Genomic DNA, 27,606 nt, shown 5'->3' on the forward strand with positions numbered 1-27,606 from the left:
CCAAAGTGCATTTTAATTGTGTTCCTAAGCACAGAAGCCCCAATTTAGCAAAGCTCTTAGGCAAGTGGTTGAGTCCATCCCTATTCAGCAAATAGGGTTGCCAGCTTTGTAATATTTAAAAACTGGACACTCCAGCAGGAGTGCCGGAACCTCCCCTTCCCTGCCTCTTCTGCCAGGCCTCACCCCATGCTGCCTCTTCCCCCAAGGCCCCACTCCTGCTTACCCCTTCCCCACGAGGCCCAACCTACCATTCGCTCCTCTTTCCCCCTCCCTCCATCTCTCACTGCTTTTCCCCTCTCCCTCACTCCCTGTGTGGGTCTGGAGGGACTCACCTACAGAGCCAGGGCTGGGAGCTACAGCCATCCAATGGAGGTAGGAGGTGGCCAGGGCTGACTAGGGGCTGGTGCGGGTGATGTCTCGGTGCCTCCCCTGCTTGCAGTAACTGGACTTTGGGTGTCCGGTCAATAGATCCAGTCGAACACTGGCCACCTGGCCACCCTATCAGCAAAGTATGAATTGACCATGTACTTAAGTCGCATTGATTTAACTGAGACTTAACCATGGATTTTAGTGCTTTGCTGAACAAGGATGGATTTGGTTCATCATGGGCTTAAATGCTTTGCTGAATCATAGACAGAGTGGTTAAATAATTTGTCTGATGATGAAAGAAGCTCTGTGGCAGACACAGGAATAAAATTCAGATCTCCTGACTTCCTGTCCTGTTCTTTGTTCACAATAGCATCTTACATTATCATAGATTCTTCTCAGATGAGTGCCTCTATTGTATCTGGATGAGGAGAATTTGTACTTCATGATATGGGAACATAACTCAGATTAGGTGGGGTTATATGGAAAACTGCAGCTACACACCTCCTTCCAAAGTGAAAGGAGAAGAGGAGTGGGGCCCAATTTTGGCCTAACTTTGTGCTCCTACTGGGGAATCTCAACCCCGAACTGGAGATAAGAAATTGACCGTGTGCATGTCTTATATGCTGAGCCACATCCAGTGTGCTAATCTTATCAAATAGGTAGAACATCTCCTGGAGAGCCTCTGTTGGAGCCTTAAATGAAAGCTGTCCCCCCCCCATCAGAACCTACAAGAGAGGGCAATGGTTGTACTGCTATCTGACTTCCCTGGGGGTGAGACACAGTCTGTAATGATGGCGCCAGTGTGTATAGGGCTGCATAACCTGTAATTATTCACCATTATTTATTATCATCATTATTTATAGTTTTATTTATGATTTTATGATTGCAGCTTTTCATATTCCATGATCCTTAAAGCTGTGTGATTGTTTCCATTATTACTGTCATTATCAATGGTGCTGCTTCTTTATAAAGATGAAGGTTTCCAGGGATTCACAAATGAACCTTGCTAAGATCCAAAGTTTTTGTCTTGCCTTTTGACTGTTTAATCACTTACTCCCACATCTTCCTTGTCTTCACAAAACCCAAATAAGTGGGTTTTGGGCAAGGATCCTCTGTGGTGGTTGGTGAAGAATAGTTCAGCCCCCTACCCGGGTTGTAGAGTTCAAGGAAAGTAATTATGTCCCTCCATGTTGTATGTAGAATAGTTCGAACAGTGGGTCCACAGAGGCAGTGATCCTGTGGGCTTGCCAGGGTCCTACTCCATTGACCCTCTCCATACTGCTGTGGATGGTGCCTCCATAGAGAACAGAATCTAGAGGAAGGAATATGAACACCTTGTGATCTTCCTCCTCCCTTACATAGCTGTTGCTGATTTGGGGCCCCTAGATACTAATGAAAAAGGGGACACGATTTGGGCCTTTTTGAACTTTAGAGATGGTATGTTGTCTTCAGCTTATGAAGATCCTTATGATCATTTAACATTTTACGCCTAGATACATGAAATATAAACAGGAATGATTTTAAAGTACTGTTTTTACCAGTATCTGCTGACTTTCTTCAAGATCTTGATTTTTGAATATAATGAAAGAAGATGAGGTTTATTCCTACAACAGCCTATCTTCAGGTCAATCAGTCTTGTATGATGGTTACTGTAAATGTATGAAGGGGGGGAAAAGGTGAATTTGGCATTTATATTTCAGTTCCATATTGAGAAATTTATGAAGGGGGGAAATGATGCATCACTTGTATTGACTGATGTTAATGGAATGGTGGGGTACTAGGAAGATGTGATCTACCTTGCAAAGATCCTAGGAAATGCTCGGTGTATTTTCTGTGTTGTTTGTTCGGAGAGACTCTCATTAGGAAGGCACTTAAGCAGGCATCCTTATATGTAAGCAAATGCTTAAGTCCCATTGTTGTTGTAATGTACTTTCCTGAACTGGAACCAGAGAGAGGAATGAAGAATTTGCCTATTGAATGTCTGTGTCTTGCTTCTTCTGTGAGCAGCAGGGTGATTTCTTGCAATGTATGACCATGAAGAAAACATTTCATTCTTCCTCCTATTCTAGAATCAGGAATTGTTGCTTGTTCTTTAGAAATCCTTTCTGGTTTATCTTGTTTAATCTTTTTTTTTTCAGATCTAAAGGATTAAAGGGACTTTTGGAAAACTGTGGCTTTTATTATGGAAACAGTCCTTCAGAACTATTAGGAAACCCACATCATGTTTGAAACATGATGTACTGGTTTGGTTGGTTCTTACCTCCTTCCTGTCAGAATATTCTATTGCAGGAATTCATTGTTTACAGCTGGTTGATAGGATTAGTTTTAAGTATAGCCGGATAAACCATTGTGTGTGAGAGAGGTATTAGATATAATAGAAATACTCCCCAGCAATCTACACAATTGCTCTATCATAATTCTTTTGTCTAAAAGACACAGAACTTATTCATGCAATGTAACAAAACACTTATAAATGCACTATTCGATTTTTTTCCTCCTATTACTCAGTGTTAAAAGAATTATTGTGCTGGAAACTGGTGTCTGATCTAAAATATTTATATTATTTTTATCCTGGTGGTACACATGAAAGAAGACGCATAGCATGCCAAAAACTTAAAAACTGGGTGCCTAAAGTTAGGCTCCTAAGTTCATATTTAGACACCTGAATCATGATTTGATTTTTCAAAAGTGCCCAGTACCCAACAGCTCCCTCTTCTTTAGGGCTCCAGTCCAACAAAGCACTTAAGCACATGTTTCAGAGTAACAGTCTTGTTTGTCTGTATTCGCAAAAAGAAAATCTTTCTGGTCACGCGATTACAGACATGAAAGTTGCTATATTACAACAAAAAAACTTCAAATCCAGACTCCAGGGAGAAACTGTTGAATTGGAATTCATTTGCAAATTGGATACAATTAACTTAGGCTTGAATAGAGACTGGGAGTGGCTAAGTCATTATGCAAGGTAACCTATTTCCCCTTGTTTTTTCCTACCCCCCCACCAGACGTTCTTGTTAAACCCTGGATTTGTGCTGGAAATGGCCCACTTTGATTATCATACACATTGTAAGGAGAGTGGTCACTTTAGATAAGCTATTACCAGCAGGAGAGTGGGTTTGTGGGGGGGGGGGGTGAGAAAACCTGGATTTGTGCTGGAAATGGCCCAACTTGATTATCATACACGTTGTAAGGAAAGGAGGACTTGTGGCACCTTAGAGACTAACCAATTTATTAGAGCATAAGCTTTCGTGAGCTACAGCTCACGAAAGCTTATGCTCTAATAAATTGGTTAGTCTCTAAGGTGCCACAAGTCCTCCTTTTCTTTTTGCGAATACAGACTAACACGGCTGCTACTCTGAAACCTGTTGTAAGGAAAGTGATCACTTTAGATAAGCTATTACCAGCAGGACAGTGGGGTGGGAGGAGGTATTTTTTCATGCTTTATGTGTATAAAAAGATCTTCTACACTTTCCACAGTATGCATCCGATGAAGTGAGCTGTAGCTCACGAAAGCTTATGCTCAAATAAATTGGTTAGTCTCTAAGGTGCCACAAGTACTCCTTTTCTTTAAGCACATGCGTAACTTTAAGCACATAAGTAGTCCCATTGACTTTGTATGTGCTTAAATACCTTTTTGAATCAGGGTCTGGGTGCCTAGATATGGACATGACATAGCCTAACTTCAGTTTTGAAACTCTTGGCCTCTCTGTGTATGTGAGGTTGGCGGGAAAGCAGGAGGTAATTGTGTACTTTAGCTTTTTAAGATTTTTCTTTCTGAATCTATGAAGCACGTTTTCCTTAGAAAACTCATTTTCTCTTTGATTTTGGCTGCTGGTTTCTCTCAGCCTACGTCTCTTTTTAATAATTGAAAACTACTCTTCATTATTTACATAAAACTGTCTTTCTTCAGTCTGCTTTCTGTAACCTTTCCCCGCCGAAGAATTTCAGGAATTCCCTGACTTTCCTCCGGGGGATCCTAGCCTTGATTTGTCTGAAACCCGGAGCGAGAGAGCTAGTAATTTTAAAAAAATAACTACCTATATTTAAACACATTTAATCTCTGCATAGATTTGTCGTTTAAACACATTTTAAGACAGTCATTTATTTAGGAAAATGTGCTTTTGTTCAGCTTTGCTTCTTTAGTGACTGGTTATAAATCTCCACATGCAAAATGGAGGGCCCTTTAAAATAGTAATAAGAAAAAAACTCCACACAGCCTACGGGCCATTTATTTCATATGCTTTGACAGGACTCTGCTGCTTTTTTCTTTTTTAAACGAAGACGTGTCAGAACCAGAGGCCTTGTACAAAGCATAAAATGACCCCAGCACAAACCTCTTGCATTCCAAAATCTTTACTCCACAGCTGGTAACATCAGCCAATCCAGCACTCAGACTTGGCTGCTGTTAAAGTAATCTCTGCTTCTCTTTCCCTCCCCCACCTTAGCTAGCACAGTCAGTGATGTTTTACATTAGGCACAGTCATAATTATTCTGATTCTTAGGAAGTCAAGAGTTTAAGCTCTATATTGAGTTGTATCTATCTGTGTATTATACTATCCTCATCACTCTGGAATCTGAGTAAAGGTGTGTTTGTGGGAAAGGACCTTTCTTCCCAAAAATGTAGCTTCCCTGATTTTCAAGTTGGTTGCTCAGAATGGGTTTTATCTGAAGTATCAATGTAAAAATGATTTAAAAGCCACCTGTACAGCCCACATGTTTTCTTATAATTCCAGACTGAATCAGATTTCTAGTGAAATATGCTGTGATGGTAACTGTTGTCCAATGAATTGTATCTAATGACCCCTTTTCACTCTTGTTTGTCATCCCTAGGATATGTTAAAGATGGTTTGGCTGCCATTGAGACTTGGAGATCTGATGCCACAATGAGGACTCACACACGGGGGGCTCCCAGCGTGTTTTTCATACATGTCGTTTGCTTTGCTTTGGCCTCCAGCACCGATGAGAACCCAAGCGCTGTGATTCCTTTTGTCAATGCCAACTACGACAGCTACCCCATGCTGTACTTTTCTAAAGGAGAGGTGGAGGACTTGCGGATCAAGGCTGCCACTACGCATCGGCACATTGCAGCTCGTCTGACTGAGGCAGTTCAGACCATGCTGTCCAGTCCCCTGGACTACCTTCCTCCCTGGGATCCCAAGGAGTTCAGTGCTCGGTGGAATGAAATTTATGGCAACAATCTGGGTGCCCTGGCAATGTTCTGTGTGCTGTACCCCAAGAATATCGAAGCCATAAATATGGCCAAGGATTACATGGAAAGGATGGCGGCTCAGCCTAGTTGGTAGATTTTTGTCTTTTTGTTCTTACTGCGTAAACTCTGCTTGTAATTGAATGAGTGAACGAATGTGTGAGAGTATGTTAGTATAAGGTACTGACTTTTATATTTCACTTGATATGCAAATCATAATTCAGTTGTCTGTATACTTAGCTTGTTAACAAATATTGAGAATTAATTTGCCCTCTATTAGAAATGGTGCACCAGCCACTCTTAAATCTTCATTGAGCATTGGCTGTTATAAATAATTCTAATTGTGACAGAATCATCAGTTTACAATCCTGAAGTGACCGCCTGACTCCGTTGAAGTCAATGGCGGAATTCCCACTTACTGCAGTGGGGCCAGGGTTTCACCCCAGGTTTGTGCATGAGATGTTTGGGTGGCTTTTTATCTTTGCCAGGCATGAAGGGTTGGTCTACACTATAATGTTAGGTTGAGGTAAAGCAGCTTACATCAACCTATTTATGTCAGTGTCCACACTATAGCATTCCTCCCACCAATATAAGTGCCATACTACACTGACATAATAACTCCACCTCCATGAGAGGTCTAAGTCTTATGTCAATGTAGTTAGGGCAAAACAGTGGCTGTGTAGACACTGAAGATACTGTTGTTGGATGTCTTCTCAATTTCATGGCAGGAGCTGTGAAATTGACAAGAAAGCGTGGCAGTTAGAGCCCAGCTGCCCCCCACTCCCCTAAAGAGCTGTGAGGCTGGATCCTGCTCCCAGCAGGGATCTGGCTCGACCCCACTCCCAGCTGAAATTGACATGGCTACCTGGCTCCTGGTAGGAAGCAGGAGTGGGTTGGGGGCAAGAAGCAGGGGCAGCTGGACCCTGCTTCCCAGGGGTGATAAGCCCCGGGCTTCTTCCCCCTCAGCTTCTGGCAGGGACTGGAGAAGCAAGAAGCCCTGGGCGGCTTCCCTTCTGCTCCCAGCAGGGAACGGGGAGGCGAGAAGCCCTGGGCAGCTTCCCCCAGTTCTTGGCAAGGGCTGGGAGGGGCAGCCCCCAGGTGTCTGGGAGCCTGTGGGGTAGCCAGGCTCCCAGCAGGGAGCTGCAAGCGGAACTGAGAGACCAGGCTCCCTACACTGCCCCTCTTAGGTCAGTAGAAGCGCTCCTGGTGAGGACGTGCTCCACTGACCCAAGGAGGGAAGTGTGGACATCAGCCACTGCAGTAATTTACTGCGGTGGCTGTAAGTCGACCTAATAAAGGTCAATTTATGTTTCTAGTATAGACATACCCTAAGATAGAAAAAAGATTACCTTCAGCATAAGTAACAGTGTCAGATTCTGGCCTTTAGGAAATATTAATGTATGTGCTGCCACTTACTTCTTTTGTGAGACTTTTTTTAAACCAAGTATCTCTCTCTTATAAGGTGGTACAATTTCTTACCTTCCTAGTAGGGTTCTCCCTGGTAAAGGAAGTGCGAGATGACATTCTTCATCTGCAAGATTTAATACTGTATATAGATGTCTTTTCCAGTATTTAATTTCAAATTTCATAACATTGACTTAAATAAAAACAACAAGGAGTCCGGTGGCACCTTAAAGACTAACAGATTTATTTGGGCATAAGCTTTCATGGGTAAAAAACCCACTTCTTCAGATGACTTAAATCAAACTGTCATTCAGAATGACACATGGCATTTGCTCTCTTAATTAAATATTGTATGAAATGTCTAATTTGTCAAAGCTTTTCAGTCCTGATTTGCAGCACCCATTTTACATAGAACCCATCTTGTACACATCAGATTTTCAATTAATGAGGCATCGTGAAAAGATAATGTGTCTCTTGAAGAAACTTTGGGTTTTTGTTTGTTTGTCTGGTCTTGTTCTCCCTTTGAAATTCATTTATCTTTCCTAGTCTGGGATTTTGTGTTTTGAGTGGTATTTATGTCTGAGCAACTGTGCTATGAGTGTAGTGTGAAAGGTAGTGCATTCTTCTGTTGTTTGTTTTCTTTTCATTATTATCTGCAGCATTCATTCATCCTAGACCTAGGTAAAGGAAAAATAGGCAAATGTACACCCCTTTGTAACAGCTAGTGATGGTGGTTGGTAGACTACTAATGGTTGGGACAGCCAGATTAGCCAAACCCTGCTGAGGGCAAAGATGCAGCAGGTTAGCAAATGAGAACCTGGGGCAAAGGAAACAGGATTGAAAGAAACAAATCTCCAGCAACATCAGGAGAAAGAGGACTAGCCAGGGAAGATCTTGGTCTGAGTTGGCTAATGAATCCCATGTTATTGTGAACTACATTGCTTATGCTGTAGTTTATAGTAGTTTTTGTGCACACTTTTTCGTTTGATCTCTTTCCCCAAGGTGGGGGGAGGGGACTAAATCCATTCTATTTTCTTTTTAAGCTGTCTGGACTGGAAAATCTTTGTTCTTTATAAGACAACCCTGGTGCTTGGTCTCTAACAGGCATCCTACACTTAATATGCAACCTCTGCAGTGTAGAGCAGTTGTTGATTTTCCTGTATTTTAATAGTAAGTGTCACTTAAGATCAGGGGTCGGCAACCTTTGGCATGCGGCCCATCAGGGAAATCCACTGGCGGGCTAGGACAATTTGTTTACCTGCAGTGTCCTTAGGTTCGGCCGATCGCAAATCCCACTGGCTGCAGTTCGCCATTCCATTCGCCAAGGGCTGCGGGGCTCCGTGCCTGTGGACGCTGCAGGTAAATAAACTGTCCTGGCCCACCAGCAGATTTCCCTGACGGGCCGCATGCCAAAGGTTGTTGATCCCTACTTTAGATCATGGTTTAACTTTTAGAGGGAAAACGTAATGGATTTACATTGCCTCTTAAACCCTGTTTTTTGTTTTCATACACTGCACAGAGTTAACATTTGTCTCCTGTGCTTTCAATAGCAGTGTGTTTTGAGGTCAGCGCTTCCCCTTTTCTTTAATCACCGTTCCTTATAGTTACAAGTGACAGACACAGAATAAAAGAAAATGACAAATAAGATTATTCAAGATTAACGTACAAACTATCTGCTAATGCCTCTGAGCCCACACGGAGCAGCATGCAGGACTGGGGCTGCAGCTCTATAAAACTAGGCTGGGCAGAATTCCGTAATATCCATCAAAATTCTAATGTTTATTTTTAAGCATTTTTTTCTATTTTTATCTATTTGTATTTTCACTTTTGTGGAAAATTATGCGAGAGGAAGGGTCAGACTAATTTAATGATAGTAGATGTTGAAATTCAAAAAGTGAAAGCTTTAACTGTTGAAATACAGATTGTCAGCATTACATCACAGGTCAAAACACACAACGAAAATGTCTTCAAATCAAATTAATACGTTTTCAAGGAGTGTTTTTCTTTCTTTGCCTACGTTTTATACATAATGATTATTATTTTTTCGTTGGTTTGTGTGTGTATGGTAGAATCGACGTTTGTCAACATTTACTGATTAAAAATATAATCCTTCCAAGCCCAGATAAAACCCTTGGGAGAGGTGAGATAGAGAAAGAGGTGAATTATATGCAAATTCATTTTGTTAGAATTTGCATACACAGGAAAAATTCTTCATAGATTGCTTTTTAATAAAAAGCAGTGACTGTTCATTATCAAAATCTATCGTTGGCCTGCCCTGACCTAAACTATTCAGAGTACCAAGCAAGTTATTTTTAATTTGTATTATTTCTAAGAAGTCTTATTAAGAGTCTGTCACCCTGGAGATGGCCTCTGGGTCTCTTTACAGACGCAAGGTAGTCTCAGGAGGGATTTAGTTTCACTGTTAGCCCAGTCCTCCCACATAGGTATCCTAGGACTTGAAAGGCAGCAGAACTGCTGCATCATGAAGTGAGGGGGTTAAAAAAACCCAACAAACCCTATCATGATGGTCTAGGAACTAGAATAGAACAGAGTGGGAGGGGGGGAGTAGGATGCAGAGATTCTGCACTGGCTGGGCATCGTGGGAGAATGCCACAGAACAGAGGCTTTAGCCACACAACACAAAGGGGATTTGGGGAGAAAGATAGTGGCATGGCAATTAGGTCCCCAAATACATGGATCAACAATTAAAAAACACACATTTTGACTTTTAATTTTGGGAAAGGATTCCGTTCCCTGACTTCTGTAGCAATTTGCTGCGCAAAACCCTTTTTCTCAGGCCTTGCACTCAGGGAGAGAATTTGGCTCTTGAGCTATTCAAGATGTCCCAGCTTTCAGTCTCTCTGCTACCCAGCAAATCATGGAAAGTAAATGCCTTCTTGTGACTTCCTTCTCCAAAGTGAACTTGGGAACTGTTGGATAGCCACATATTGCCACAGAGATGCTATGCAGACAACTCTTCAGACTCCAGTGTTTCCGCAAGATCAACTAAAGCTCCACAGTGAAGATGCCAGTTGTCAGCTTCACTCCTCTAGCACAAAGGAACTTTATACAATAAGGGTGAAGCTTATCTGTATGGGAGGCAGCGTTTCTCGGGATCGTTCCCGCCACCTTTCACTCTAAGAGCAAGATGCGTTTCTTTGACTTTGCTTTCTCAAACATAAATACATAGCAACACATGCTCCACTGCAAACACTTTTTCCCCCCTTGAGAGAGGATGAGAGAACAAACACCTGACAGATACTCGTTACATTGCTTAACATACTATTGGACTACTAGATGGAGCTCAGATACTATGCTGAGGAGCCTGGTAGATGAACCTATACTGAATAGAACAGTCCATGCAGTATCACAGGAATGGAGCGTCAGAAAACTTGGACCTGTCTTGCTATAGAGTTTATTTAAATATATCAAATTGCCTGGAATTATGGAAGAAAAATACCTTTCTTGTTGATATTAGTACAACCTCACTGGTTTAATAAGTGTGAGGGTAGATACATTGTTTTATTTAAAATGGCATTCTGTCATTGACAGGATTCATCTCAATAGATTGGAATGTTTCAAATCTGGCTTTCTCAAAGTTTTGTTGTTAGCAGCTTGATTCCTTCTGCTGTCTTATCTGGGTTTTGCTTTGATTTCTGTGAAGATGACACTGAATCTAAAAGTTAACACCCTTAATTTTTATAATTGTAAGTGAAGATCACTTCACTTAAGTGTTTAAGATCTACCATAAAACCAAAACAGGAGTTTTGGTGACTTTGGCCATATTTAAATAAAATAAGTGTGATTCTAAGTGCCACAGGCTTTATTCCAGGGCATGATGGAGTGCACTGAGAGTAAAACTTGTCATTTTAAAATTTCATTCTTGTGTGAATGAGGCTTTCCATTGTTTGAATATAGTTTAATTTTTCCATAGTATAGTTATGATGCTGTTATATAAATTACAGAAAACCTAAGTGATTTTATCTTTTTATTACAGTAATGAATTTATAATATGTAATAAAGAGAAACCTTAATTCAGTTCCCATTCATAAGATCTAAGCAGAAAGTTGAACTGTTGGTTACAACAGGAAATGTTGGTAGCATATAACTGACTGCTACCCTGATGAGGGTTATTTTTAAAGTAAACAAAGAACAACTATTAATGGAGAAGCATAGTCAATCGTTAAAGAAATAATATGGAAGCAGAGGATCCTTTGGAATCTAGTAAGGAAGAAAGAGCCCACACAACAGAAAGGCAGTTTTCTAACAGTTAATCAAAGGATACATTTTAAAAATGCTTGCACTGGAACGTTAAGAAGATAAAGAGACCCCATTTATCCAAATAATTTGTTTTGGTTTTCCTGGGATTTGACACGTGAAATTTGTCTGAAATCTCAGGAAAAGTTTGTCCTTTTATTTAAGCCATAGTATGTTGTTTGGGGAGCTTCTTAAAGAAAAGAGAATAATTATGGAGGTTATAGATTAGCTCCCTGGCATTTTATATGTCATTAGCTTCGAGAATTTTCCCTAGCAAATGTGCATTTTTGGCTGATGGGATATGTAATAACGATTATTTCCATATGCTTGCTAAGCCTTTTCCAGAAATGAGTGATGTAATTAGAGACCCACATCATGTAGACATAAGAGTCTCATCAGGTTTTATATTTTGGATAAAGAACTTTTAAAGCATTTCTTTTTAACCCAGCCAACCTTCAAACTGTGCAATCCAATGCCCTTTACTTTCACACGTTCTCTGTTCTTATTACAGTGAGATTGGCCATTCTGAAAGGCAAAATCTGTGTGGCAGAGGTCAAAATATTTTTTTCTCTGTCCACAGGCCACTTTGTTAATGCAAACGTTTTGCCATCACATTGCTTAGCAGGGAGTACAATCTGAAGATAAGTCTTACTCAGTGGGCCTTATATGTGAAAGAACTGTAGTCAAGCAAATGCGAACTTTCCAGCGAAACAGTAGTGAATGAAGCAATGACTAACAAGAGATTATGGTGTTGTAAATCTCATCCCTTGTTAACCCACAACCCGTTAGCCTTTTGGGATACCTTGTTCAAAGTTAGGGAGCCCACCACACTCTTTCCATCAATGTCCAGGTACGGTTCAGTACAGAATTCACGTATGCTGAAAGGAGATTGCACCATGACCAGTTTATGGAGGTCTCACAGCAGGACTATCTCCTGGACTCATAAGTAACTGTCATCAGATATATTCAAATAATGGTCAACTGGGTTTTTGTTCATAAGATTGTGTCATGGAAACTTCTGTAAGAGAGGCATGGAGGATACAGCAATCATTTGGCCAGTCCATTTCTTAATTTTTAAAAAAATCCCAAAAAAAAGAGAATCTGGAGGTTGTTTTTAAAGTAAATTTTATCATGAGGCCAAAGTGTTTCTTCATATCTTTGCAACAGGAAGCTCAGCTTGGCTTACTAAGAAAGAATGGTTAAATTGATATTGAGAGTTTACAGTACAGCTCATTTTGTGGCGTGTCTGGTATAAACATTTGCTGCAAAGTACCAGAAAGTCTGTTGAAATAATAAAATATATATAATATCTGTTTCTGCAAGGCACTGTACCTTGTTATGGCATTCAGCACGAGTAAAACAAGCTTTATAACATATGAATACAGAAGGATTATGATGAATACTAATTAGAACTACAATTTCCAAACAGTCGTTCTTCTAATGAAAGACAAAAATATGGAATCTCCCTGCATGTGTAGATATAGAAGGAGAAGAGGGTGTTTTTGAAAGTGGTTTTAATGGCAATGGAGGAAGACGAATGAGAGGGGAATGGAGGATGCTCACAGTTCCAAAAAAGAATGGTCAGAGTGCCCCCCTACACGCACACTCCAAGAGCTACATTATAACCAAATTCTCTATTGTTCTGAAACATGTTCTGGAAAACTTAAATACAACTTTCCTTAATAATTTTGCCCTTTACATATGGCCAGTGCTGATTTCCCACTCGCCACGTTTTGAAGTGAGCTGAAGTAAACATGGCTGTGAGTACTTCCTTTCTCTTTTGTGTACTAGCACCATCAATAACACCTCTGGGAATGGCTTGTGACTGCTGCAGCAGAACTAGGAAAAGGAGCATGGGCACATCTTTTTTTCCAGGACCCACAGAAATAGTGATGGGCAATTTTTGTAGATCTTCTTTATTTTCTCAGAAGCCACTCCAGCAAACTACTGAGCACCCTCTGAGAGGTGCTGAAAATTCTCACACCACATTGTCTACATTGAGAGTTAAAGGTATTCAGCACTTTGCAAGATTTACTCCTTTAGTTATGGAATGTGATTTCTTTAAATTAAACACCAAAGGACACTTGCTACCAAGATATAGAAATATTTAAGATCAGCCAAATTTTGGGGATTTATTGTTATGTCCCTATTCAGTTTTACATTGGGCGTATTAACATGACAAGGGTAATTTCTTAGAGGCCTGATCTGAAGCCTATAAAAATAAATAGGCATCTTTTCATATACTTCAATGGATTTTGGAATGCCTGTGAAAATTAATAATTCAGGGATTAATGCAAACGCTGATAGTTTTTTTTTTTAGTTTGGTATTCTCTTAGATAACCCAGGTCCAACCCTTCTTTCTAACCCTGTCCCCCTTTCCCTTCTTGTACTGTCAGAGCATTCCTCAGATATCTCCCAAGTCACACAAGTCCTTGGGAACTTCTAGAGACATCACAATGTCTAGATAATACCCATTATGTTTTGTCTTAGTTTTCAGAAGAATGATGTTGACAATAAGATAGTATGAGACTGTCTTGTGAAGCCCTAGTTTCAAAAACAGAAGTGCACTGCATGAAGATTGTTCAGTCAATCTTTTCTAAAAGTTTCCTCTTGATAGTGCCTTAACTATTTTCATCAATGAGAGAGCTGTATATGAATGTGAAAGAATGAGTTTTTCTAAATTAGAGCAAATGCATCAAAATGTTTGAAGGGTATAAAATAATTCCATAGCAATTCAGGTTAGGAGTTGTTTTTAATCTACTTTTTCTCTGCTAATATTTCTTAGTGCTGCTAAATTTTGGCCTCACTAGAGATTAGAGAAAATGATGGAGAGACTAAAGAAAACAGATTCTGAAAAGAGAAATGGTGGCTTAATAGAACAGAAGCCAACTAAATATGAAAAAAAGATGGTAGCCTAATAAAGAGGAAGTAGTGTTTGGTAATACATTAGTTAGCACACTTTGTCCTTGAGTAAATTTAAGGCACCATTATGGGCATTGGAAATGCCGTGAAGAAATGAAGCAGAGATCTTCTTGACGACTCATGGTCGCTTAAGATCTCGTGGGACTTTTCACAAGAGTAAGAATATTAATGCCAGTGTCCTACCCATATTCTAATTAAGTTATGCCTATCTAAAACTTCCTCTAATGTTTTAAGTGGATATGGAATCCATCTTCACTACTTCCCTTAAAGAGCCACCTTCAGTTTACTCCCACGGAACCAAGTTAATTAAATTGTGCTGCATGGAATTAACCAATGGTCCCATTTATGTCAGTACTCACAAGGGGATTACAGGAATAGACTCTAACTTTTTACCTGACGTTTTATTGACTCCTAAAAGGTGTCAAATCCAAAATAGATGCCATCTTGCAGCAGCCCAGAATCTTGAAAAGCATCTAAGAAGCAAGTTGCCTCAAGCAATACTACTTGTATAAGATTGTCAGTATTTCCCTTCAGGTAGGAGCCAAATCAAAAAGTTGATTGTGTCAACTTCTCATTGTTTAAAATAATGCAACAAAGATTTGTTATAAACTGAAAATAAAGAACCTTGTGTTCGATAATTGAACAATATTATAAATTCTTTCTTCCTATAAAGTTTGGCAAGCTCCCAATAGGTGCCTCTTCTAAATGATATGCATTTTTGTACTACAGTATCATTTACATATGTAAACCATAAGTATATATTTTTTTCATTTGCCTTTATTTATAAGGATACATTTAAGGCCTATGAATGAAAGCTGTTCCTGAGTCTGTTCAACAAATTCAAGTAATCTTTCCTTCCTACTTGCATGGACTCTAGTATATTTTGGATACATATCTTGCCTTATCCAAAGTTTACAAAGAGTTTACTATAATAGTGGTAAATCCTTAGAATAAGTTTTAGCGTTTGCATGATTTCCTTCATGTTTTCCTTCTGTTGCCATCTCTAAAAAATGTCTCTTCTCCTTTCTTTGGGAAGTGCTAATTGCATGGCAGATTCTGGAGCAGCAAGAGTAGTTCTAAGAGATGTCTCTTCCTTCTGTGTTTTTCTTGTAAGCCTTCTCCCAAGCAAAAACTGTGGACGACTCTGTTTAGCCAAATACTCGGTAAGATTATGGTCACTAAGTGATTCATCCTGCTTGCTGTCACTTTTTATTCATGAGAAGATGAAAGAGTTGCTGTTATCCAGGGATATCCCCTCTGAGGAATATTTTTAACCTCTTTCTGAAGATATAAATACATCCAACATTTCTTCTTTAATATTTTAGTGTTGGATGGTAGATTGACAGCCCAAGAAACAAAATCGGTTTATCCACAGAACAGGTGCAGCACAGACAAGTAATTACAACTTTCCCCATTCTTAACCAGCAGTTTGTTTTCCAAATCATAGAATCATAGGACTGGAAGGCCCTCGAGAGGTTACCTAGTCCAGTCCCCTGCACTAATGGCAGGACTAAGTATTATCTAGACCATTACTGACCGGTATTTGTCTAACCTGCTCTTAAAATCTCCAATGATGGAGATTCCACATCCTCCATAGGCAATTTATTCCAGAGCGTTAATCACTCTGACAGGAATTTTTTTCTAATGTCCAACCTAAACCTCCCTTGCTGCAATTTAAGCCCATTGCTTCTTGTCCTATCCTCATAGATTAAGAAGAACAATTCTTCTCCCTCCTCCTTGTAACAACCTTTTATGTACTTGAAAACTGTTATCATGTCCCCTCTCAGTCTTCTCTTTTCCAAACTAAACAAACCCAATTTTTTCAATTTTCCCTTATAGGTCATGTTTTCTAGAGCCTTTAATCATTTTTGTTGCTCTTCTCTAGACTTTCTCCAATTTGTCCTCATCTTTCCTGAAATGTGGCTCCCAGAAATGGACTCCATATGCTAGTTGAGGCTTAATCATCACAGAGTAGAGTGGAAGAATTACTTCTCCTGTCTTGCTTACAATACTCCTGCTAATACATCCCAGAATGATGTTCACTTTTTTTGCAACAGTCCCCTATGACACCCAGATCACTTTTCACAGTACTCCTTCCTAGGCATTTCCCATTTTGTATGTGTGCAACTTATTGTTCCTCCCTAAGTGGTGTACTTTGCATTTGTCCTTATTGAATTTTATCGTATTTACTTCAGACCATTTCTCCAGTTTGTCCAGATCATTTTGAATTTTAATCCTATCCTCCAAAGCACTTGCAACCCCTCCCAGCTTCGTATCGTCCGCAAACTTTATAAGTGTACTCTCTATGCCATTATCTAGATCATTGATGAAGATATTGAACAGAACCAGACCCAGAACTGATCCCGGCGGGACCCCACTCATTCTGCCCTTCCAGCATGACTGTGTACCACTGATAACTACACTCTCTGGGAATGGTTTTCCAACCAATTATGCACCCACCTTATAGTAGCTCCATCTAGGTTGCATTTCCTGAACTTGTTTATGAGAAGGTCATGCGAGACAGTATCAAAAGCTTTATTAAAATCAAGATATACCATGTCTATCACTTTCCCCCATCGACAAGGCATGTTACCCTGTCAAAGAAAGCTATCAGGTTAGTTTGACACAGTTTGTTCTTGACAAATCCATGCTGACGGTTACTTATCGCCTTACTATCTTCTATATGTTTGCAAATTGATTGTTTAATTATTTGCTCCATTATCCTTCCATGTACAGAAGTTAAGATGACTGGTCTATAATTCCCCAAGGTTGTCCTTATTTCCCTTTTTATAGATGGGCACTATATTTTCCCTTTTCCAGTCTTCTGGAATCTCTCCCATTTCCCATGACTTTTCAAAGATGGCTAATGGCTCAAATATTTCCTCAGTCAGCTCCTTGAATATTCTGGTGACTTGAAGATATCTGGTTTGTCTGAGTAATTTTTAACTTGTTCTTTTCCTATTTTAGTCTCTGATCCTACATCGTTTTCACTGGCATTCACTATGTTAGACGTCCAATCACCACCAACCTTCTTGGTGAAAACCGAAACAAAAAAATCATTAAGCACCTCTGCCATTTCCACATTTTCTGTTATTATTTCCCCCTCCACATTGAGTAACGGTCCTACCCTGTACTTGGTCTTTCTCTGACCTAAAAGAATCGCTCTAGGAGTGAAAGGGGAGTTCAGTTTCCAGAACCATATAATGGTTGACCATATTCTCTGCTGTGACTTGCTCCAAGGGTTCCAGTTGTTGTGATGTGTACGTTTGTCCATCAAGAACTGGCTTCATTTATATAGGTCTCTAAGACTATGTCTACACTTGGAGCTGCCTATGTGCACCACATAGCTCATGATAATCGGATCAACATGAGTCCCAGTAACACCTTTGGATTATTTTTTTCCTGCAGCTTGTGTGAGGCAGTAACATGTGATGGTATTCTCTGACATGATAGGGTTCCACTGGAACCTTGTGTGACGAAGTGGGACTGTTCTTAATGTTTCCTCTGAATAGTGTGGGGGTGCCTCAGTTTCCTCTAGGCAGTTCTTAAGTATCTAGGGGGTGGAATAAGGGTGTATGATCATTGCAGAGCCCTAGAGGGCATGTGTGTGCAGGAGTCTGGACACAGAGAATGGCCGACACCCTGTTTCCTGGCAACTGATGGCCTGGGCCCTTCCCCCCCTGCAAGGTGAGAGCTGAAGGGTTGGAGAACAAAGGAATCAGGTGACCACCTGGCCCAGGAAAGGAACAAAGCCCAGAGGAGGAGGGGCTGGAGGGGGTTTTCAGTTTGGGGCTGGCTGGGACATGGAGTGAAGGGCAGACGTGGTTGTCTGGCTCACTGCCCCCCAAAATGGACCCAGCTGAGGGGTCCCGTTCTCTGCACCTGCAAGCTCTGTGTTAGACCATGTTCCTGTCGTCTAATAAACCTTCTGTTTTACTGGCTGGCTGAGAGTCACGTCTGACTGCGAAGTTGGGGTGCAGGACCCTCTGGCTTCCCCAGGAGCCCCGCCTGAGCGGACTCGCTGGGGGGAAGCGCACGGAGGGGCAGAGGATGCTGAATGCTCTGAGGTCAGACCCAGGAAGGTGGAAGCTGTGTGAGCTGTGTGTCCTGAAGACAGGCTGCTCACAGAAAGGCGACTGCCCCAGAGTCCTGACTGGCTTCATGGGGAGCAGTTCCAGAGCATCGCCCAGGGACTCCGTGACACCTTGACACTTCAAAGGGATGATATACCTGCCAGTAATGATATACCAGTTAATATTCATTGTAGCTCTCGCCATGCCAGGTATGTGAAACAGCAATGACGTGATTAAAGGGTACAGGAGATGACAGGGAGCAATTCGCTAACCTTTTAAAATAACACCCTTCTACTGTGCCCACCACAATCACCTGGAATGGACATCACCATCTTCCATTATCCTGTTTTTATGGTTGACTACTTAGAATGGGATGCCGACTTCTTTAAGTGTCTCTAACAATAATTAACTCTTCTCCCCCCCACACCCCAAAAAGTCAGATACAGATTCACTTTTAAATGAGTACATCGTGAACCCTGACCTCCAGATATATCATTACAAATATTTGTGCATTCATTTCTACAGTATGTCAGCAGCAACTCCCTTGGTGCATTTCTTTAGGAGCTGAGTGTTCCATCTGGGCAGTGGGCCTGGAAGTTGCAGCTGTCATTTAAGAAATGTGTCACCTGGCTAACAGATTTTTCAGGTTTTAGTTTTGGTTAATGTGAGTCACATCTTTGTTGAAGTTTCATGAGTATCAGGGCAGGCTTAAATTTCCTGTGCTGCTTTTCTACCTTGCTTTCTAAGTTAGAGTCTGTGGGTCAGATACTCAGGTGGTGTAAATTAGAATAGCTTCATTGAAGTTAATTACATTAATGGAGCTATGCTGATTTACCAGCTAAAAATCTGGCCCATGAAGTACAAGCTTCATCATAAGTATAGAGACTGGCTCTTTTCCATGACTGTTAAAGCTGTGTGTTAAGTTTGATCCTCTTTGATTTGATACTTTCTGTTGGAGACAAGTTAGTGATTCATTCTTGTTGTCAGGGAGGTTACTATTTAGTGGTATTGCAGAATGCTTTAGTTTAAGCTTGGGCAGGTATTCTACTGATGTAAAGTTTGTCTTGGGCATGTAACTACTTATGTCAATGTTGTCTACTTCAGTTGTAGAATCTAGAGGAGGTTTCTGACAGAAAGGCAAGGACTTTTATATATTAAAAAGCCAAGTTAAATTCACTGAAAAGGGAGCAAATCTGACCCTCTCCTGGGTAGCTGAAATTCCTTATTTTATTAAAACCATGTCTGCAGTTAACTCACATTCATTCAAAATGTTTTAATATTTGAGTTAGTAGTACTCTACACTTGATGCAAAGTAATGCACATTGGAAAACATAATCCCAACTATACATATAAAATGATGGGGTATAGATTAGCTGTTGCCACTCAAGAAAGAGATCTTGGAGTCATTGTGGATAGTTCTCTGAAAACATCCACTCAATGTGCAGCGGCAGTCAAAAAAGCGAACAGAATGTTCAGCATCATTAAGAGAGGGATAGATAATAAGATAGAAAATATCATATTGCCTCTATATAAATCCATGGTATGCCCACATCTTGAATACTGTGTGCATATGTGGTTGCCCCATCTCAAAAAAGATATATTGGACTTGGAAAAGGTTCAGAAAAGGGCTACAAAAATGATTAGGGGTATGGAATGGCTGCCATATGAGGAGAGATTAATAAGACTCGGAAAAGAGACAACTAAGGGGGGATATAGAGGTGTATAAAATCATGACTGGTGTGGAGAAAGTAAATAAGGAAGTGTTATTTACTCCTCCTCATAACACAAGAACTAGGGGTCACCAAATGAAATTAATAGGCAGCAAGTTTAAAACAAACAAAAGGAAGTATTTTTTCACACAATGCACAGTCAACCTGTGGAACTCCTTGCCAGAGGATGTTGTGAAGGCCAAGACTATACAGGGGTTCAAAAAAGAACTAAATAAATTCATGGAGGATAGGTTCATCAATGGCTATTAGCCAGGATGGGCAGGGATGGTGTCCCTAGCCTCTGTTTGCCAGAAGCTGGGAATGGGCGAGGAGATGAAACACTTAATGATCACCTATTCTGTTCATTCCCTCTGGGGCACCTGGTATTGGCCACTGTCGGAAGACAGGATACTGGGCTACATGGACCTTTGGTCTGACCCAGTATGAGCCATTCTTATGTTTCTTATGTTGATTCTAACCTAAAATTACCATAGTAGAATCCAGATACTGTGAATTCTAACAGAACTATTCCATTTATGATGAAGTAAGGCGAAAGATCGCCAAATTGTTTAAATTCATTCCAGAATGCAGGCTGTGATTGTTTGTAAAGCTGCTTCCACTTACAGTGAAGTTGTGCTTTGAACTTAGCTCTAAAATGGTTCCATTCTAGTTAATTGACTGTAGTTCACCAGTTGGCCCCTGCCACATTTAAGCTGTTCCAGGATAAGGCACTGACAGTGGCACCTCTGCCTTCTGAATACCACCTGAATGTGAAAAAGTCTAGCGAGAACCAAAAGAACATTATTTGAAAATGAGGGGTCTCCAAATACTTGTTCAAGGGTCTGTACACTGATTAGCAGTTCATGACACAGAGGTGAAAACTCTAGGATTTTGTATGCAGTTGTGCCCCATTGCTAGAAATTGGGTATAGCATTTTCTAGTACAGACAATGTCTAATAGCCACGAGGCACCTTCTGTGTTTGATAGAGAAGAATCCAGGGGTGAACTCTCCCTTCTGAGCTCCCACGCTTTGTTGGTGGTGTAAGTTTAATTTTTCTTAAAAGCATTCTGCACCCAAAATGAATTAATGGGTCTAAATTTTGTCCTGAATTGTACATCATTCGATTCCATCAAAGTCAATGGTATTTCATGGGGTTGTAAGTCAGGCAGAATGTAACATTTTAACTACAAAGAAATCAACCTCTTCATGAATAAGAGCACATAGTTCAAAGTCATTTTAGTGCAAAAGAAAGATACAAAAGCAGAAATAGTAAGGAATGTGGGCACTGAGCTGGACTTGACATATAATGGATTAACCAGACTTTCCAAGTTTTGTGGCTCTAAGGAGACAGTTTTAAAAAAAACCCTACCCTGGATGTGTGCAGGCTTGTTCACCTAAGTCAGTTAGGGTCTCAGTTAATTTATCTGGAAATGTTTTGCTGTTGTCAAATGGAAATAATGAGTTTCTAGGGAAAATGTGTAAAGCCTTTGGCTGTAAGGGCTACAGCTCTTCTACACCGAACAACTGCAGACTCCAGTGAGAAACTTTGTTGCACCTGGCAACAAGCCCTGATTACTAGATTTAGAGTTTGATTTGGCAGAAAATGACAGAAGTTGTTGCGGAACAGAATGTACATGTAGGGATTTGGGAAAGGATAATAGTAAAGGCACCGTCTTAAAGATAGTCAGCTTCACCACACCTTTAGTTGTCTATCTTTATATTTTAGGAAAGGGATAGAAAATAAGACAGGATATAATTCCGTTATATAAATCCATGCTGTGCTCACACCTTGAATACTGTGTCCAGTTCTGGTTGCCGCATCTCAAAATAGATATAGTGAAACTGGAAAAGGTTCAGAGAAGGGCAACAGAGATGATCAAGGGTATGGAGTGGTTTCCATATGAAGAGAGATTTAAAAGATTAGGGCTGTTCATCTTAGAAAAGAGATGACTAAAGGAGGGACATAATAGACAGAGGTCTATAAAATCATGTGTGTGGAAAAAATGAACAAAGAAGTGTTATTTACACTTTTACACCATACAAAAAATCGGGGTTACCACCCAATGAAATTAATAGGCAGCAGATTTAATAAAAAGCAAGAGGAAGTACTTTTTCCACACAATGCACAGTTATCCTGCGGAGCTCATTGTCATGAGATGTTTTGATGGCCAAAGGCATAATTTCATTCAAAAAAGGACTGGATAGGTTCATGGAGGACAGGTCCATCAGTGGCTGTTAGCCAAGATGATTAGGGATGCAACCCCATGCTCTGGGTCAACCCTAAACCTCTGACTGCCAGAAGCCAGGAGTGGAAGACTGGATCACTCCATAATTGCCCTGTTTTGTACAATCCCTCTGAAGCTCTGATATAGGGTGCTGTTGGAGACAGGATACTGGGCAAATTGGACCATGGTCTGACCCCGTATGGTAGCTTTTATGTTCTTAGTGACTCCACAGTATTGATAAATGAATGAGTGTATAGTCTTCTTTAATCATATTCCATCAGAACTCTAGCATACCTGTTTAGTCTGCTATTTATAAAAGTTTAGGTTGAAATCCTGGCCCCCGCAAGTCAATGATAAAACTCCCATTAGCTGCAGAGGAGCCAGGTTTCACCCCCTGCTTCTTCCCCACTCATCCCCCTGCCGCCCCATCAGTGTTCAAAATGTATTTTTATAAATAAAAAACATGTAATAAAAAGCATGAGTAGAGGTTAAAGAGAACTGAAAGCTGTGCAAGCAGTTGCTTATTTCTCATACCAAGTATTGATATTCAGGATATATTCCTTCAAACTCTGCTCTGCAAAACAAGTCTGAAATGTACATGAGCCTATTGATTATGAGAATCCTTTGCTCTGCAAATTTTTCCCTGTTCAGATTTACTCCTTTGTTAGGCTTAGCACAATTATTATTGTTCACACAAGCAAATATTGTCTATCAGATTTTTGAATAATAGCATTTTATTCCAGGTATTTCGTGTATTTGTTTGAATTTTGTATTTTTGATTATTCTAAATGTGTAAATTTGCTTTCATATTTATAGGCCAAAGTCTCCCTTCCTTACTCTGGCATAGCTCAATTCCATGGCTGTTTGATGGCCTACATAAAATACAATAGTGCTCTGAATTTACTTCCTGGTGGACAAGGTATCCATATTGCAAAAACCTCATTCATAGTTGTCACTCTTCTTGGCAGTCTTAACAGAGAGTCCTAGAACTGATTGAGCATGGAGACTTCTGGAAGTGGCCCCTCTAGGTCAGGGATAAGGAATATTGGCAGGTGTGAAGGGGAACACTCACTGCCAGTGCTGCTTAGTGGTCAGGCAAGTGTGTGGCAGTTTGACTTCCTCCCAGGCATTCCCCTTTTCCACTGTGGCTCCACCCTGCAGTGATCTGTCCTTTCAGTGACTCAGCCCTTCAGCCAGGTCACATTTTCAGTCCACCCCTTTCGGGGTGTATAAAAAAAGAGAACGGGTAGGTCTTCAGGACCAAATGAAGGATTCAGGGTTTCCCCCTTGGCTCAGGGTCTTGCGGTTCAGAACTTTCTATCTTCAGGGTCTTCCCCCAACTAAGTTCCCCATCGAGGGGTAGATTCCTGCAATTATCCCTCTTTAGGGTGTGGTCAGGGAGCCCAGGCCCACATCCTCCACCAGGCTCCAAATTAGAGCCCAATGATAGGCAGTTAAGTCCTGCACTATGGGGTGTTGTGCAGCTCTTTCTCTGGATCACTTCCTACTAGTCCCCTCTCTTCCCATAGGGTAAAGTAAAGGATTGGACATAAAGATAAAGTTCCTGACCCTCAGAGAATCATTGGTCTCTTTGCACGCTTGGTTAGGCCACCATAGCCAGGCCTCAGGCAGCAAGAGTTCCTGTGGAATTCCTTCCCAGGAGCTGAGAGTGCAAGTCAGCTCACTTGCACTGTCTGCCTGCTAGTGAGCTACTTTGTTTCCCTTTTTAATCTCCTCCAGTAGGGTTGCCAACTTTCTGATTGCCGCTGCCCCATGCTTTCCCCAAGGCCACGCCCCTTCTCCAAGGCCCCAGCCCCACTCACTCCATCCCCCCTCCCGCCCTCCCTCACTCACTCTCCCCACCCTCGTTCACTCGCTCATTTTCACCGGGCTGGGGCAAGGGGTTGGGGTGTGGAAGGGAGTCAGGGCTCCGGCTGGGGGTACAGGCTCTGGGGTGGGGCTGAGGATGAGGGGTGTGGGATGCAGGAGGGGGCTCCAGGCTGGGGGGAGGTGGGGCCAAGGGGTTTGGAATACAGGAGGGGATGCGGGGTGCAGGTTCCTAGAGCTGGGGGCTTCAGGTGGCACTTACCTCAGGCTGCTCCTGGAAGCAGCCGATATGTCTCTGTGGCCCCTAGACAGAGGTGCAGACAGGTGGCTCTGCACACTGTCCATGCCCTCAGGCCCTGCCTCTGCAGCTCCCATTGGCCGCAGTTCTTGGCTAATGGGAGCTGCAGAGCCAAGGCTCAGGATGAGGGCAGCAGATGGAGCCTCCCGGCTACCCCTGCACCTAGGGGCCGCAGAGACATGCTGGCCACTTCCGGGAGCCATGCATAGCTAGGGCAGGCAGGGAGCCTGGCTGCCTTAGCCCCACTGCGCCAATGACTGGACTTTTAACAGCCCAGTCAGTGGCGCTTTTTGACCAGGTATTCTGGTCAAAAACCGGATGCCTGACAACCCTATCCTCCAACATCTGCAGGCTTTGCAGGTGTAGCAAGATGGGGCCACCTGAGCCCAGAGAAGCTTTTAATTCCTTCCTCTCCAGTGTGGGGTTTGTATTCCCCATCACAGCATGTCAGTGTCATGGAGTTTGCACTGTTGCTGCCCATGTAATACTTGGCTTGGAAAGATATACTGTGCTACCATAGAAGACTCCAGATTCCAAGGCCGCCATGCAGATATTTTTCACCAGCATTAAATTCACTTAAAAATAAAAGATTGTAACAAACATTGAGAAGAATATTAAGTTTATGTTATTACTTTCAGATTAGAGGTCATCCTTGAAATTTACCAGTTTTACTTCAGATGAATGGATATTACCTCAATATATGTAATATTATCTAATTTTCCACATATCTACTCCTGAAGCAAAAGCTAGAATATTGCAGCTACTGAGGTAAAGATATGGAATCTATGGAAAAGGAATTCATTTATCTAACACAACTGGTGAGTTTTTAAGGATGACTTCTGTATCTATTTAGAAACAAGTGAAATGTTCCAGAGAGAGTTAATAGATAGCATGTTCTCTGTGTTCAGAACATACATCAGGACTATCTGTGTTATTAAGTCCAGTCCCCTGGTATTTCAGGCAACCCTGTCCTATAAAACCCCATTCATAAATTTATCAAGCTTCATTTTAAAACTAGCTAGGTTGTTTCCTGTTGGAAGGCTGTTGAACTCTTTGCATTAGGTACCTAATTTCAAAGATATTGAGTCACTTACTCATCAAAGCCTGGTGAAAAATCTTTGGAACTCAATTTATTAATTGACCTCTTTCTTCTTTGACAGGTTAGTGAAGGATGCTCCATGGGATGAGGTCCCTCTTGCTCACTCTTTGGTTGCTTTTGCCACTGCTTATGACTTCTTATACAACTACCTTAGCAAGACTGAACAGGAAAGATTTCTTGAAGTGATTGCCAATGCCTCAGGATATATGTATGAAACATCATACAGGCGTGGATGGGGTTTCCAGTACCTACATAACCATCAGCCTACCAACTGCATGGCCCTGCTGGCAGGAAGCCTGGTTCTGATGAATCAAGGTATGCACCAATCAATAGGGACATTCTTTTTAAAGTGTGTCAGTCATGTTTATAAGTTATGAATAAAGGCTCAGGAACTGATAGAAGTATGTATTCTATGTTGTACATGTTAGCACTCAACCTTGAATTCAGCCATGTGTAAAGATGTACAAGTGTATATATCCGCTAAAGCACAGCCATATTCAGCATCTCTTTTTTATTGTTGAATAAACATATAACTCTGCTGGTTGTCATATTATATATATAATCAGTTACACAAGGTATAAATTGTACAGACCGTTGTAAAGGTGAAGATCAATAATTGTCATATCACCACTTGTAGGTATTAAACAAATTGTACATAATGTGACCACCCCAAGCATCTAAGTGTAGGCTCTTCAAGTTTTTCTAAGGCAGACCAAGCACATAGCCTAGAAACTCCTTGGGGTGGGAGCCGACTTTTTGTTAAGTGTTTGTACTGTGCCTGCAACTGATCACTGATTAGGGTACCTTACCCTCCCTACAATAGTAAATAGCAATAGTAATATACCTAAGGCGTTTTTCCAGACATATGGAGTCTGGAAGTTGGCTTTATCTAGGTAGGGTGTTCACCCGTTCCTAGATAAATGTTCACCCGTTCCTCATAATCTAATCTTTCCCCTTTTGGGTAGCTGAGAGTGGTCCCCACTTTCTCTGAGAGTAAAGAGCAGAAACTATGGTTTGCATCCAACAAGGTTGGCATCATTAATCTATCAGAATTTGCAGTTTGGGTTGAACACTTGTTGTGAGCCTGTGGCTACCTTCATCTACTTCTAGCAACTTCCAATTCTTTTAGGAATTGGTAACATGAAACAAATATTACTTTTGAGTTAAAATTAGCAGAATAAATCTGTCCTTGATAGTGACTAAAATCAGCATTCAGGGAGAATTTTGATTTCTATAGTTTATATCTGTAAATTTCCAAAAAGTAAAAAATAAATTGTATTATAATATTGCAGCATAGTTTTAGATTGCCTTTCCAGCAGTACAATGCTGTTTAAAAATGTATTTCTCTTTTAGCATATGATAGAGCAAACAAATAGATGAGGTAAAACGTATAATTATATATAACTAATTTATTTTAATATTATGACTTTACACAATATGAATAACATACCAGATGTAAGGAGTATTACAGTCACGTCTAGAGGCCTCAATTAAGATCAAGGTCCCATTGTGCTAGGCATAGTACAAACACCTTGTGTTGAGCCCTGCTCCAAACAGTTTACAGTCCTAATAGACAAAATAGACAAAGGAAGCATTATTATCTCCATTGTATAGACGGGAGGGATTGCCGCACAGAGAGATTAAGTGGTTTGCCCAAGGTCACACTTGATGTTTGCGGCAGAGCTGATAATTGAGCCCAGTTCCAGGTGCAGTCTAAGTAGTCAGTAAATTATGATCTCCTGAATTAAAATAAGAACTCAAGTTGTTTTGAAAAATATTTGGATAATCAATAGGCTGGTACATAATGTTCTCTAAAGGAAAACTCTAATTAATACCATTTTCACATTCGACTAGAGATGGTAGTAAATAGGCTACTTGTTCCTTATTACACATTGATGTGTAATAGATGGGTGGGATGGAATAGCTGTAAACCAAGTAATAGCTACCTACGGTATGTTTCAGGATGATAAATGCACTGCCACTGCTAAACCATGAGACAATAATTCTCTCTAGTGTGATATTTTAGATCAACAGTAAGGGTACACCTTAGAATTGCTAAAGGATTAACAACCAAAATATTTATTGTGGCTTTTATGTCACAGCCCACAGTAAGGGTGGTGTTCATCACTATAATGGAGGCATTATGTGTGTTACGGTGGCACAATGTCTCTAAGATCATTGAAGGGAGTTCTCACAGAGCAGTCACTAATGTACCTTTT

The 27,606-nt window shown here is 40.9% G+C and overlaps 1 protein-coding gene across 7 annotated transcripts in view; it reads left to right on the plus strand.

Moving 5' to 3' along the window:
- NT5DC1 (5'-nucleotidase domain containing 1) overlaps positions 1 to 27,606 on the plus strand; it is a 327,326-nt gene that overhangs the window by 284,191 nt on the left and 15,529 nt on the right. For 5 of the 7 annotated variants that reach the window (XM_084623673.1, XM_084623667.1, XM_084623668.1 and 2 more), the window contains 2 exons: positions 5,197 to 5,665; positions 25,449 to 25,702. In XM_084623673.1, coding sequence (XP_084479799.1) covers positions 5,197 to 5,665; positions 25,449 to 25,702 — 723 coding nt within the window. Of the gene's footprint in view, positions 1 to 4,882; positions 4,951 to 5,196; positions 5,666 to 25,448; positions 25,703 to 27,606 lie in introns of those variants that run through there. The other 2 variants (XM_084623670.1, XM_084623672.1) reach the window with 2 other exon arrangements.

This window comes from Lepidochelys olivacea, assembly GCF_965140295.1.
Source record: "Lepidochelys olivacea isolate rLepOli2 genome assembly, chromosome: 3".
Classification (NCBI taxonomy): domain Eukaryota; kingdom Metazoa; phylum Chordata; order Testudines; family Cheloniidae; genus Lepidochelys; species Lepidochelys olivacea.